General features: G+C 31.5%; 3 protein-coding genes across 4 annotated transcripts in view; 2 read left to right on the top strand and 1 right to left on the bottom strand.

Annotated features, from left to right (window-relative positions):
- Positions 1-6,203, top strand: part of LOC131845970 (uncharacterized) — a 142,157-nt gene extending 135,954 nt beyond the window's left edge. Inside the window, exons 9-10 of one of the 2 annotated variants that reach the window (XR_009357665.1) lie at positions 3,304-3,711; positions 4,120-4,209. Coding sequence is in view for 1 of the 2 variants with exons in the window: in XM_059195144.1 (XP_059051127.1) it covers positions 3,304-3,543; positions 4,120-4,235 (356 nt within the window). In the remaining variant the exon portion in view is untranslated. Of the gene's footprint in view, positions 1-3,303; positions 3,712-4,119 lie in introns of both variants that reach the window. The other variant, XM_059195144.1, reaches the window with a different exon arrangement.
- Positions 6,204-7,062: 859 nt separating this feature from the next.
- On the bottom strand, positions 7,063-9,798 carry LOC131845945 (putative serine protease K12H4.7). The gene is made up of 2 exons (XM_059195113.1): positions 9,742-9,798; positions 7,063-8,547 (listed from the first exon to the last, which is right to left on the bottom strand). The coding sequence occupies exons 1-2, from the start codon at positions 9,796-9,798 to the stop codon at positions 7,063-7,065; spliced, it is 1,542 nt and encodes a 513-aa protein (XP_059051096.1).
- On the top strand, positions 9,778-14,988 carry LOC131845988 (intraflagellar transport protein 74 homolog). The gene is made up of 11 exons (XM_059195172.1): positions 9,778-10,013; positions 10,600-10,726; positions 11,198-11,435; positions 11,747-11,943; positions 12,024-12,200; positions 12,523-12,648; positions 12,720-12,821; positions 13,156-13,461; positions 13,881-13,995; positions 14,323-14,432; positions 14,728-14,988. Exons 1-11 carry the CDS (start codon positions 9,895-9,897, stop codon positions 14,938-14,940), a joined length of 1,830 nt encoding a protein of 609 aa, XP_059051155.1. The 5' UTR covers positions 9,778-9,894; the 3' UTR covers positions 14,941-14,988.
- The last annotated feature ends 290 nt before the right edge of the window (positions 14,989-15,278 follow it).

Raw genomic sequence — 15,278 nt, 5'->3', positions numbered from 1 at the left:
ATTAGATTCTATTGTTTCCTTTTAAATAACTAAAATTGAATTTTCTATCCAGTGAAATATTGATGTTTTAAACTGTACAGAACAGTATAAAAGTGATTTGTATTGAAAGCTGTATTCGTGTTTACACATTGTTGCAACTATTGTAGAAAACTCTACTTTACATTTACTTGAATATACAATAAGTATGTGAGTTTAAAAAAAAACTTATTATATTCAATAACTAAAATGAAACTAGCAGTATATCAATTCCATATTTTCTATCCAGTGAAATAATGTATATATAAAAGAATTTTTATGCCTACCTGGGTTTGTATTTTTAGAGTTCGAAAACCATAGAAACTTTCTGGTTTATATAATACGATCGCGATATACAGACAGATTTTCTACAAATATATTTATGTTTTCTTGCAATGATTGTGGTTTAAAAACCATAATCAAACCTTTTCGGTTATTGTTATACGATACTTAGTTATAATGGACAGATTTTCTAGAAACATTTATGTTTGCTTGCCATATACTACTATTGTGGTATAAAAATATTATTTAAGTATAGCAGCACATACTGGGAATCTATTTAGATTTATGTCGTTAATCTACAATCCAACATTTTGTTTCATACAATCAGCTAAATAATTTAAATAGTTTCATAATATATGACACAATGAAAAGGTCATTTATTTTATAAAAAAGGCTAAGTGAAAAATAAGAAAATTCTATTTTGATACAACAACTATATATTTATTAATACCTATACTATTATGTAATTTTGTACATAGTTTTTTTTTTTCTAAAAAGGTATTATATGGGTAAATTCAAAATTTTAACATTGGACATTGACTTTAGTTTTATATAGTAAAACTTTAAGTTGAGCTAAAATATTATTTCAAAAAACAATATTTTCGCTAAACGTAAGATCTTTCGTTTTACATATGTTATCTGTGGTTTTGTTCAAAAAACGCGATGTATATTATCAGTCAGTATCGCCTGTATATTTAAAAAAATAGCAATGTATACGACAATTGTACTCATGCAAAGCCAGGGCGTATCACAGGTTAAACTATAAATGTTTACGTCAACTTCAGTTATACAAACTATAGAGGAAACCTAATTCTATCGTGGCTAAGTGGGAATATGTTATAATATCAATATTATAAGTCAGACATGATTTACAAATCGACACCCTCGTATTTATGACTTGACCTTATAATATTTCTTGTTATGCGATAAATCAAAATTATTTACATGAGATAAAATAGATTTAAATAGGACCAATGTGCCTAGTGACATAGGACTTAGCTAAAAAATAGAGAAAGTTAATATATTAATGCTTAACAAATACATTAAATTAATAAAAAAAAATCACATACATCATATGCGTTTGAAAGACCTTAGTAACTTTCAAACTAAAAATTTAAACTAATTGTGGTCGAATTTCGGTTTTGACTGTTGGCAAACCTTCCTACACGTATAAATCGAAAGTATACAGAAATAAACGTGCACATGCGTTATACCATATCTATAATAAAAATGATCAAGTATACCAATGTGTAGATCACGTAGCTAATACCGTATATATATGTAGATCTATCAGTCCTCAGTAGTGATTAATATACCGATAGCAATATAATTATGGGATTCGCTACATTCGCTACAGATATATTCACACATATCTGTAGCGAAAACCCATAATATATTCGCCAACAATCACCGTCGGCTTGACAAACAAGAAAACATTTTTCAATGTTTACATTCTACATTTAAGTCCATTTAGCATGATTTAGGGATAAAAGCCACTTTAAAAGCCCATACATCACTGTTAAACAAGAATAGTGACACGAATAAGTGCATAGAGTTAATCAAAAATAAAAGAAAATCATTCGGAGCCACAGATCATTTTGATGTATAACTCGCGTCCTACATCTTAGCAGATATAAACAAAAGCGCACGATAAAGTTAATGTTGTGACTAGCCTTTTGGGTTAAATATCAGGTGAAACATGAGTCTATTTTAAAATGGTGTAACTTAACCTTTATATATGGTCTTTGTTCAACAGGACTATTGCAAGGGACAATAGATTGGTGTTTGCAAATTACGTGTAAAATCATTAATAAATCCATGTCACGTTATTGTATTTCTATTATTTGTTTCATTTATGAGCATTTAGTTCTTTCTTGGCATAAAAAATAACAAAGATTGTATCTAATTCATTTTCAACAGATTTCAATAGCAAGACCAATTTTAGATTCTACTTGACTGTATTTCTGTAAATACCTATGGCCTTGGAGTATTCTGAACAGAAATTTATGATTCTTTGTTTATTTTGAAATTTAACCCTTATGTTTTTAAAGATAATAGTTTAAACAAAGCATAGCATTAGTAGATACGATATTCATCGATTTTATCATAAATTTTAGAATTATGCTCAAATTAACTGATTTGTTCTCTACATTAATTAATGCTTAAAATATATCTATTTATTATTTTAGAATACGACAATAGAGACACATCTCTACGTACCTAATTTTTTTACAAATCTTTTAGCCATTTTACTATTTAAAGACCCAAAACATTTTTACATACTTTTACATTTACAATGTCAGTTTATATAATAGAGTTAATATAATAATTTTATATTGCTTTTAAAATCTCTATTAAAGCAGTTTATTCACTTGACAACAGAGGAATTTCGCGGTCATATTCGGTATAAAATTTCGCACACGAGGCGCGCAGTGGAGGAGACAATGGCTCGATGTGGCGCAACTCCTCATTGGCATTTCGGGGTATCCTTGATATTTTGACTGGCGGTATTTGGAACGAGTCAGGCGTAGGATGCGGAACATGGGACCGAGCGTGCACGCGTGCCATTACATTGTATGTGCACATAGATCGCTCGCACTGATCCTGTCCCGCTTTTTACATGAGTGATATTGATGCATCATTGCTCTGTGTGATTGTGTTTCGTGTCTGATACAAAGTTGCGACAAGATAGTGTATTAATGTTTATAGTAATGTCTCTACAGTAATATTGAACTTAGATTTAAAATATAGGTTCATGTAATCGTTCAATTTTTTTTAACAATTATACAATTGAAATAAAGACATATAAGTTTTGATACTATGAGTTGGATAGTCTAAATCTCTAATTATAATTACGTTGAGTTTATCCCTTACTTATTTCTTATTGGACAGAGTAAGTTTCAGAGTAAGCTACAAAAGTACCTACTAAGTTAAATATTTAGTACAAAAGTCAGTATGTTCGTTGCTTTTATCATAAATTATCAGTCACTCTTTCCTGCATTCCAGATGACCCATACTACTGCGGATTGCGAGCCCGTGTACCCAACTTTGTGAAGACCAACGGCGCTAAGGTGCTGCCGTCAATGGCAGAGAGGATGACTCTTAAAGAGGCGCCAGTACCAAGCAAACGCTACAGCGTGGCTCATCCTCACCCAGGGCCGTTCCTGCCGCATATGCCGCCGTTTGCTCACGCCCCCATGCCACCAGCAGCTCTATGGCACGCACGCTCCTACGAGAGCGGAATCGGTGCGTACGAACGTCCCCCCAGAAAGGAAAAGCTCATGTACCAATTCTATCCTAACAGGGATCAACGGCTGCGACCGCTCGTCATCCAGCAGCCACGCTAGTGTACATACCGATTAACCTCGCACTTAAATTCCACCGCCTCGTCGCGGACCCTCCGCTACAATCTTGGTATTTAAACTTTCTGTTTATTTCGAACGCTTCGCTTGGTAGCACCTTTCGCCTACTAGCTTCTACGGCAAATAATCTCTTTACACTATGTTTTCTACACTTACTCACTTCCTGTGTTCTAATCTCACTATTTTCCGGAAACTATTTCAACGACTTTCAAGTCTGTTCCTAACTTCTTTAATTTGACCAAGAGTTTTCTGTTAGTAGCTTTGCTTAACTATTAAGTCGCATTTCATCATCTATTACACAAATAGTACACGATTGAAGTACACAAAGGTACATTTAAGATACTTCAACAGCAGTCATAGATCTACCATAGACTATTTTGTATAGATAATAAAAAATTATAGACTAGCACCACACACTTGTATGTACGCAAGCACAGGACTAACCAACACAATATTGCAGATGGCGATCCCTATGACCCATACGCGTTGTATGGCCGTCTTCCCATACCTGGCCGCGGCTTTCCACCCCCACCGGCGCCGAATGCACGCCACATGTTCATCGGAGAATGGGATTAAGGCTACTTACGGAGACATGGTTTCCTCTTAAACAAAAGATACCGTCACATCTACCCTTCATATGTTTTTTATTCCTATCGATTAACTATTAGTTAAACCAAAGACTCGAAGTCTTTAACGAAATAAGATTTGTAACTTATTTAAAATTTAAATGTGACCGTATCTTAGAAAAACGTTCCAATATGAACATTGTAAATATTTGCATATTTGTAAATTATAATCGACGATTAAGTTCATTTGGTAGTCTAAATTGGAACAAATTTCATGTGCACAAATCGAAGATAATAAATATCTACATGTCAATAAATATTATAATTGAAACTAGAATAATACTTAATATTTAAATATCTATAGTATTAATTCTGTATGTTTTTACAATTAATTGATAATTAAGGGAACTTTAGACTTCATATTTCCATTGTTTAATATAATTTCTTTGTATTGTCTTTGTAGTAAGTAGCTTTTTTATTGTAATTAAAATATTATTGTATAAACTATTATCTACATTGTAATTGTAAGGCTACTCATATACATTCGGTCAGTCGTCTGATTGCTCGCAAATACATTCCTATAGATTCGAACTTGCTAATTTGTTGGCTACGCTTCGTCCTCTTCTTAGATGCGTCAATCGAAGTCCATTGGAACTATTTAGAACGTTGATCGCATTCGGATAATCTGACCACTAGCCGACTGTATACTAGCAGCCTAAGTTAATTGATCACTGCCGATTTAACGACTTATGCGATTTCAGTACCACCCGCGTTTTAATCGCTGTTTATGTAATTAGAGTAAGGTGTCAATCCTAGTCAAAACTGGGTTGGGAATATATACAATTGGTAAAAGGCGGATATATACATTACATAGGTAAGTAATGAAATATGAATAATACATCTACGTATGCAACGTGAATAATATAAATACTTTATTCCATCCCAAAATAAAATAAAAATAAGAAAAAATTAAATTTGTTGTTTATGGTATTCATAAACAATAAATGTAATTTTTATGTACACATAAATATTTCAGTCGTTATGGCTGCACTGCCAAGGTTTCGACAACCGACCCAAAATTTTTGTTTTCAATTACTGGAATAATGATCAAAATCAAATATTTAATTAAGTAATTCGGATACTAAAATCACTTGTGATACAAATTTCCATTGCAGTCTGGTAACATACTTAGTTATTATGTTTATGAAATTATAATCCTTAAGATTATTTATAGAACAATCGATTCTTTTTTTTATTTGACATGATTACAACCTTGCTTATATGAATTTATTTAAGTTAAGATAGAAAACATAGGAGTGTAATATTGTATTTGATAATAATATTATCGTATTGTAAATATTTTGTTTATATTTTTGAAGTGTGAATAAAATCACTATTTTATCCTTCCAATACTCAAATGTCTAAATATAATTAGTTAAGTGTCTAATACTTTTGTACAATCAGCTAACCAAGTTTAATGTTATTTATTAAAATAATTACTCTATCTTTGTGTATTTTTAAAATTAGATTTATATATTTTATACATTATGTAGTTAGCTATTTAGGATATAGGCCCTTAAAAGAACGTTATGTGAATAATAAGGTTCTTTTAAGCTTGTAAATAGATTACGTTGATTGCGGAAAACAGAAATTTAAACATATTTGTACATTCAAAATTATTCGGAGGTGCTACCAACGTTACCATTTAATCTCTTTTATATATATAACATTGTAGTTTTATTTTATGATAAATGTATTCCCATAGTACTTATTGACTTATTTATGGACATTACTTACGTTATCAGCATCGACATAATAATATTGAAGGATTTTGATGCATTCGAAAGTCAAAGCAAAAGTACAAGAATGTTTCGTCACTGCTGAACTCTGTAATTTAAAACTGTATTGGGTGAAAAATATAGGTAAAGTTTGAATTCAATAAAATTATCAATTCTTTTTAAACCTTTGTATATATATATATATAATATAACATATATAAATCAAGATATTTTAAACAATTGTTTTCGTAACTGGACGTCCTTAGTTTATTATGTCGATGGTTACCAGCATTTGTGCTTCAAATTTAAGTAATTTTTAAAGTATGACTTATAGAAAATATTATAATAATTAAAATATAAAATAGTTATAATATTTCCTACGCTTCTTTTACATTATAATCGACATGCTGATGTAAATTCAAAAACTTATATTAAATATGTATTTTCAAGGAATATATATACCTAATTATATTAGTTGTATAAAAGTGTCACAAATTGCAATATAATGTTCCGACAATCTTATATAGGAATATTTAAATTATATAGAACTTATTGCAAATGAATTTTATAGCGATTCTTAATAGGTATTTTGTATGTACTTCAATATCCGTACTGTATTTAAAGTTGTATGTTGGTTAAGAAGTAACCTATTGTAAGGAGAGACATACATATTATGTTAAATATATAAAATTATTTTTAATATATTTGTATTTTTTTTACTTCTACCCTCATTTTATATTTTATAATAAATTTTATTAGGTACCTATATATAACTTAACATTTTTTACAAATTAACCGGTATTTTTAACCCTATTAACAGTACGCTAGCAAACCTAATACATGTACACCCTTGCTCAAAGCGAAAACGGGGCGAATAGCTATATATAAATATATATATAATATAATTTAAATCCATTAACATATTTTATGTTTTCTATTTATTATTCACTTCACTTAGAATTACCTACTTAAGATACGATAATATAGGTGTCACCTAAAATATATATTGTTTCAATATCATGACGACTAAAATATTATGTATGGAATTTAAAAAGTAAATTAATCTGAGAATGATCTATATTCCCCAGTACCTACCCACCTTTTGATCAAATATTTGACATATCTCCTTACTTCCTTTAATTCCTCAGGATCATTAGATCTATCAGAGAATAAGTCTTTACAGTGCGAAGATCGAGGAATTATTGCTGCGGGTCCTTCGTACGACAAATCCTCAAGAATGCCAAGCTTGCTCCACGGGTCCATTTGTCCGTTTACAAAAACAACTTGCGTTACATTTAGATCCAATCCACCATATAATTTGTTAGTTTCAACAACACCTTTCTTTACCATATCTTCATTAAATTCTGAACCGAACAACTTCGTACACATTTTATAATACCAGTCGATTGGCACGTTCCTTGTAAACGGATGATCATCCGAATTTGTGGTTTGAAAATAACTAAACTCAGTACAAGTTTGATAGATCCAAGATAAATACCAATCGATTTTCCTAACACTCTCTATCATACTGTCGAAGTCATAATCAAAACAATTACTTCTCCTATTCCATATAAAGTTCAATTCGTCCGTAACATCTGGGATAAAAGACTTCTGATTCTTACAGTAACGATGAATTCTATCAGGGTCACCATACTGTGCTAGATACATGAAATTCGATGCTTTATCTAAGAAAAATAACTGTTTATTTTCCTCTTTGGACATATCATTTTCAGTACATATCTTTTCATCTCTTTTTAACATTTCAATTCCGTCGTTAGACGAAAAGAGATGTTCGTATTTTTTAAACTTTTCTGATACCTTGTCCCAACAACCAGTAGGCCCATACTCTTCCAGGTCTTCGCTGACAGTCTCCAAATACTCATAAAAATCTAATTTGGCTAAAACAGGTGCGCTACTTGCGATAGCTGCGTCAACCAGTTCAGGATATAACAGCCTCATCCAAGCAGCCAAATTGCCAGCATATGATCCACCAATAACGACAATTTTTGATTCGTTGAACTTGGGTATCGATTTAATACTTGTCAACAATTTTGCATTATCAGCCAAAGCCTGTCTTGAACTTAAATATTTCAAATTCTCAGTATTTGAAATATTTAGAGGCATACTTTTACCATAATATCTATGTTCAGACAAGAACATTGCGCCTTTCGTTTCTTTAGCTAAATCATACATTATTCCAGTTTTTAGAAAATACGAACCTGCAGGGCCTTCTCCGTTCATGAACAAGTAAATGGGGTTACCTGGTTTCCACATATCATGACGTTCAAAGTATCTCATCTTCCACATTCGCTTCTCATTTATGTCGAAATGATCTAATGGGAGATCTATCCAACTAGTTTTTATTGAAGCCTGATCAGAAACCAAAAGCAGTCCAGTACTATTCATTTCTTTTAACACATATCTATAGAGATTTCCAATACTATTAATTCCAAAGCCTTCTGCAATATAAATGTTTAACAGCAAAACTAACTTAAATCTAAGAAAAAACATTTTACCAAAGTAGAAGACAGGATCGCTCAATAGCTTCACCCAGATGCAAATGAGTTAATACGATTTATTGCACAAATGTCAGACATACTTACCTACTAGTATCTATTTACCGACGTCAATTTTACATAAAATATGTTATTATCTTCCTTTAAAATATGTACCTAAATAATTAAAATTTTCGTGTAGATGCCTATGCGGGTTAAATGGAATCCAGTACACTAGAATAAAATTTTTACTATTCCTGTTATTTCATTCGGATTTTGACAACTTATGTTTAAAAAATTAACAATAAACAATATAATCGAGAACCACTTATGTGGGCTACAGACATCTACAGATAGCATCTGTCCAACGATGGTAGAATCTCGTAGGTAAGTATGATTCTGTCATAAGGGAAAGACTGATTTTTTCTAGCTTAAATTGTTAAATTTTATTATAATTATTAAAATATCTCCTAGTAGGTGCAAGCGGTTTCATTCACCTGAAAACAGCTTATGTGTATTGTATAAGTTATATTACAGTAAAGTTTCATTTAAATCCATTCAGTAGTTTTTGCGTAAAGAAGTAGCAAACATCTATCCATCCATACTCATAAATTTTCGTGTTTATAATATTAGTCAGATTAGCAAATTAACTAGAGGCCTACAGTTATACTATTCTCAATCTGAACATCACTATGTAGATATGTCAATCTGAACATAGAGTAAGAGACGCATGCGTAATAACTAGGAATATCATTGTTAGCATAATTGATATAACTAGTGGTCGTTCAGTAGTCAAAATTAGACCAAAAATAATTTAACATTCAGTAAGATTTTAGACAAGTAATATTAAAGACAAACAATATTAGTCTGTTCTCAATTTGACCACAGACTCTAATAATAAACAAAGAGTATATATGCGTAGGTAATATGAGTAGTGTTCTTTTTATTGATTAAATGTAATTTATGCATAATAAAAAAATAGCATTCTGCACTCCTCTATATAAACCACAGATAACAAATTATTACATCATCATCATCATCATCATCGCACTCCACTGCTGGACATAGGCTATATAAACCACAGATAACATAATATTACATAATATAAACTAATGTGTAAAATATAATTCTCCTCCGTCCCCGCAATTTTCGTAAAAAGGGGTACAAGGTTTTTGTTTTATGTATTAATATTATGATGCGAAAGAAGCAGAGCTATACAGGTATGGAACTGATAGTTCAATACCTGTATAGTTGCCATGACAACTGTAAGCAAATACGTCATACCGGTCACCGTTTCCATGGAGATAATTAGCAAACACCGTGGGGTTGAAACGGTGTGGTGAACAATTTTATAAACTTGACCCATATTAGGGTTAAACACACTTCACAGGTGGTTATGGATTTTTTCGAGGACGCCGGAGGTAGAGAGAGTGCGGTCAGACGAAGCGACGCCCCACGACCGGTATCCAGGCGTGGATTCAGAGAATATAAGAACAGTAGTTCAGCTATATCAAGGTACATACATTATATTTTAATATGACTCAATTTGTTTCTTAAAACTCTAAAAGTGTATTATAATTAAACGCTTTGATTATAAAAGGTAAGATGAACGGATAACTAAGTGTCTATAGATCTATTACTTTAATGTTAAGTAAAAATAGTTTTAATAAAAAAAGACGATGTTATTCACTATATTTTTAACGTATGTAACTATATTCTACTGTAGTTTTTGACGATCTTAAATATGTTCTCATGTAAAGATTATAGTCGCGTTTGTTTTTGCAAAATACAAACTAAGTCAATAAATACACGTCAGCCATAGGTCGACGAAAACTGTTATGATAGAAAAAAATATTTTAAATAATTACTACGATAGTCTGCTATCATTAAATTGGTTTTTAAAAAAAACAATGGACAGTAGTAACCATCGCTTATATTTATGAACAGTATTAGTGCCATAAACAAAATACATGCAAATGTATTTTAAGACAACATGCCATTCTTGAGGACTAAAGTGTTATAATTTGTAATTAAAAATTAAATACATTTCTAAAACATTTATTTATATCATTCAATACAATCATCTACCAAAACCATTCAGAACTGGAAATATGAGGCCAACATCAGCATACCGAGGCAGCACAGCCTCACGAATGTCTACAGCAGGATTCGGACCAGCTCCACCGACAGCCAGTAGACAACCAACCGCATTAACAGGATTCTCAATGGTAAGGTAGTGAAGAGAATTTAACAAATGTAAAAAGTAGTATTAAAGAGGAAGGTTTATATATATAATACATGATATGTATAATACCCGTACGAAGCCGGAGCGAGTAACTAGTTATAAATAAAGTGGTAAATGTACTTGATAATATAAATATTTGACAAATAAAAAACATAAGTAGGTATGAAGCATTCGCTACAGAAAAACACGGCGTGAAGATGTAGATCAAGAGCAGAGAAGAAACCTCTCTGTTCTGTGACCTAAATCCTGTAACATCTACATTATCTGTCAATTTAGGAAAACAAAATATACTAGATATTTATTATTTAATAAAGAATCTCGTTACTTGCGTTTTAGTGCAAGTAACGAGATTATTAATCATAAAATAAGCTGCACATAAATGCTGCCTCCAAAACTACCATATACTGGTTATGAACAATTAAAATTAAACAGATTTCTGTATATTTTTATTTAGATTGATAGACCTATAACACAACAAGGAATATCGGGACTCCGAACAGGCACGGCGCGTGGATTCCGCACACGGCAACTGCAAGACAAACGGTATTGGGAAGAGCTCATGCAAGTAAAGATTAGGGAGATGAAAGCGGAGATAGCCCGGTTGAGTGAAGAGGCAGACGCTGGCGAGCGTGAACGTTCTGCTAAAAAACATTATGAGAAAAGAGTGAGAGAGTTGGCCCAAGAATTAACTGGTGAGTTATAAAATTATATAAATAGAGACAGAATTGTCTAACATTTTGCTATATACAAAAACAAAAACAAACTTTCTATATCATAGAATTACTACCTACAAAACAAATAAGATGGACATCCTTATATATTTTGAGCTTGTTAGCTCAAAATATATACAAAATCCAGGCGAGGTACCACCCGAGTCGAGTACGACCGTCAAAAAAATGTTATTTGGATTTAAATATAGATACTAACACTTAAGAGACGTTTATCCATCAGCTTGTTTACCATTCCATCTCAAATTTGAATCCCAATAATTTTGTACTTGTAGATTTACAAGGACGTTTAGCAGATTATAATACTGCTATTCGTATCGCTAACGGTGAAGCTTCAAAGTATTCTGTTGAAGATCAAATGAAAGAATTGGAAGCAAGTAACAAAAAGCTACAAGAAGAGGTAGAACACGTGTTTTTGGAAAAGCAGAGGAAGGAGAATCAGTTAAGGCAACTACGAGAGCAGATGGATAAGGTAGGTACATGTTTTATAATGATAATTCACCTTTGATTAAAGATAAATAAAATATTAATAGTATGTTTTTTGACGAGTAGGAGCAATCAACAATATCAAAGTTATTATCAGAAATGACAACAGAACAGAAAGATCAATATAACGAGCTAGAGACAACAGCTGCTGCATTGCGCGAAGAAGTAGAACAAACAAGGACACAAATTGATGTCTTAAATAGAGAGAAAGAAGAATTTAACAAGGAAATATCTGGCTCGCAGGTTAGTAGTAATAGCATTAAGTTATTGACGAATGTAAACCCAACAAATGCAGGGACAATCTGGTAAAAAACTATGCTATTATTTGTACCAGTTACTAATAATACAATTATATGTATAATGGTGGTCAAATAAATCAAGAATATTATATAATTTATTGATTGTATTTAGTAATAATAGATTAGCTGGATGTATTGCTAGGTATATACTAAAACGTATAGAATACGTTTCAAATCAAACTCAAAATCATGTATTCACATAGAACATCTCGGCGTGTTATGTCATATTATTAATTATTAATCAGAATATATTATACATTATATAGATAAAAGTACATCTTCTGGAGTTACACCGACGACTAGCAACAGCAGAAGAAAAGAGAGATAATTTGAAAAATGAATTGAACAACCGATTAGATCCGCAAGAGGAAAGAGAGAAATTATTGCTTCAGGTGAGAATAAATTCTAGAATGTTGAGAATGTTAAAATATTTCAACATTTAATAACTGATCGTAACTTATAGGTCCGCGAAGATAATGCAGCAATAGCTTCGCTGGACAGTAATGGTGCGAACATAAAAGATCAGATTCGTAAAGTGCAGGAGTTCATCGAACAAGCTGAGCAAGTTAGTATGAATCAACTGTTTTAGTTAAAGTATGCGGAGGAGAAATATCTTAATGAAGTATAAGAACGCATAAGAAGTTCCACGGCAGTGGCAATGTGTTTTATGGTGTCTATAATGATGTACTTCAATTACATTGAACACGTTTACAAAATTTTATACATCATACATTTTTCTTCCATTGATTACTCTAATTCATCCAATTAAATTACTCTTTTATTATATTTAGTCCTGTTAAATGGTTTTCTTTACAGTCGATAAAGTATATTCTCGAATTTATCCAAATATTTGGCTAGTCGGTTTTTCTTTTTAGAACAAATTACAATAATGATTACAGGATTTAGAAGAAGGTAATTCAGAACGTCATCAAAAATACCGCGAACTTAAGAAGAGAGAGGAAACAATGGATTCTTTCATGTCTGCTTATGAAGAAAATCTGAAAAAAGAACAGGAAAAAATAGACCAACTCGAGAAAGATATAGTATTTGCCTTAGAACACAGCAGTTCAAACATAGACCTGGATTTGAGCGAGATTGATACCTTGAAGCAAAAAGAGGGATATACTTCTACATATGATGATAATAAGAGGTCTGCAGACACTCTTACGAAGGACTATGAGAGATTCATGACGAATTTGAAAAAGGTACGATAGAAACTTACGAGTTAGTTTAATAAATAGCATTCAAAAGTATCAATCGGCTGATATGCAAATTAAAATACCGAGTATAAAGGAAAGAGTTCTCAAGGACTATTACTACAAGCAAATTTATGCGATTTTAAACATGTTAGTTTTGTAAATCAAATCAACGAATAAACATCTGCACAAATCAGGAAGAAATTTCAGGGTACTTTTTGCACACTATAGTACATACTTACATAATACAATACCTTTAAAAGTCTCTGCATCAGCACGTGTTTGATACAGAAGTAATTCTGCATACATCGGACAAAATCTTCTTTACTTGTGTAGGTCTTACGTGTCTGTTTTGAAGTATTTTGGTAAATGATACTCGTATTGATTTATAATTTATGATTAGACTACAATTTTTCTTTACTTTATAGGCAGAATCCACACGAGAGCGACTCGCCACTGAATTACAAACATTACCGGATAAAACTAAAGCGATGAAAGATGAACTCGTTACTCTATCCGATTTAGAGAGACTGAGAGATGAAGGTATTATTTCTGTTGTACTGATTATTCTCACCGTATCCTGATTATAAATGAGGATACAAAATGTAAATAATAAGTCGTAACCTTCAGTAGTCCTGTCAGCTGCTTGTTAGAACTCATAAATTGAAAATACTTGGTTTATAGGCCAACTAATAACAATAAGTTTTTTTTTTAATAAATTATTTATTCAATAAAATATAGGTACTCATTTGTGTAGTCATAAGGCAGTAACTTGATATAAACAACCAAATAATTAATAGAAAATTATATAGCATTGTTTTGAATTTTAGAACTATGTATACATTTCTATATTCGTACTGCAATTTTCAGGTGAAGAACAAAAGAAAGCATTGGAAACTGAACTCAAAATATTGAGAGAGAAATTGGCGCCAACTGAAAACGCGGTATCGGAAGCATCGAATAAATTGAAAAAACTACAGGTATCTTGAAATTTATTATCATCATCAATATGACTAGCGTCACGCTTTATTATATAGTTTTCTTAATAATAGGAAGAATAGTAAGAATTATATGATTAAGACATTTTCCTGTGGTTAAATGGAGCCTAGTATTAAATTCCAAGCAGTGCTTTTCACATGATGTGTACAAACAAACAGGCATACATGTAATACCATAAATTATATGTTTGGTTTATGCTGCTATATATACAATGTATATGACATCGGTCTGCTACAATTTCAATACATGTACAGATAGATTTTTTTTTTGTTCTAGACAACGCTAGAAGGCAATGAAATGTATGCGAAATTGAATAGTCTAGAGGAACAGTTAGCTCAACTGGAGAGCAGGAAGACAGTGTTGGAAGAGGACATCGCCTCAATAACACTGAAAGCTGATTACGAGCCACTGAAGAAGCAGACTATGGAAGAATTGGCTGCCCTGAATAAAAAAATTATTGAAGATTTGAATACTTCGAAATCTTATTAATGTTGTTTTATATCGTGTCTTAGATCATAAAGGTTTATTTAATGTAGCTTTTGAAGATATAATAATAAAATTATTATTTAGTATTCAAAATTAGTCATTTCACAGAGATCCATTTATTTCCAAAGTTTAGAATCCATACTACGCAGAAAGGTTCCTAAGCAATTTAATAGAATACTTTAAAAAATATAAATATACATAAAACACTTAGACCAATACAAACAATTATAAACCTTTAATAGAAAATAAATGTTTCTATTATGCAAGAATTGTATTTGCGACCGGACCGCAATCAGCAATAGCGAGGTGTGCTAAACCGCAATAATACTGAAGACAATAAA

Source organism: Achroia grisella, unplaced genomic scaffold (assembly GCF_030625045.1).
Source record: "Achroia grisella isolate CSIRO2021 unplaced genomic scaffold, CSIRO_AGI_Agris_v1 utg487, whole genome shotgun sequence".
Taxonomy (NCBI): Eukaryota; Metazoa; Arthropoda; class Insecta; order Lepidoptera; family Pyralidae; genus Achroia; species Achroia grisella.
The sequence above is the reverse complement of the archived record's forward strand: the minus strand, read 5'-3'. Positions and strand labels throughout refer to the sequence as shown.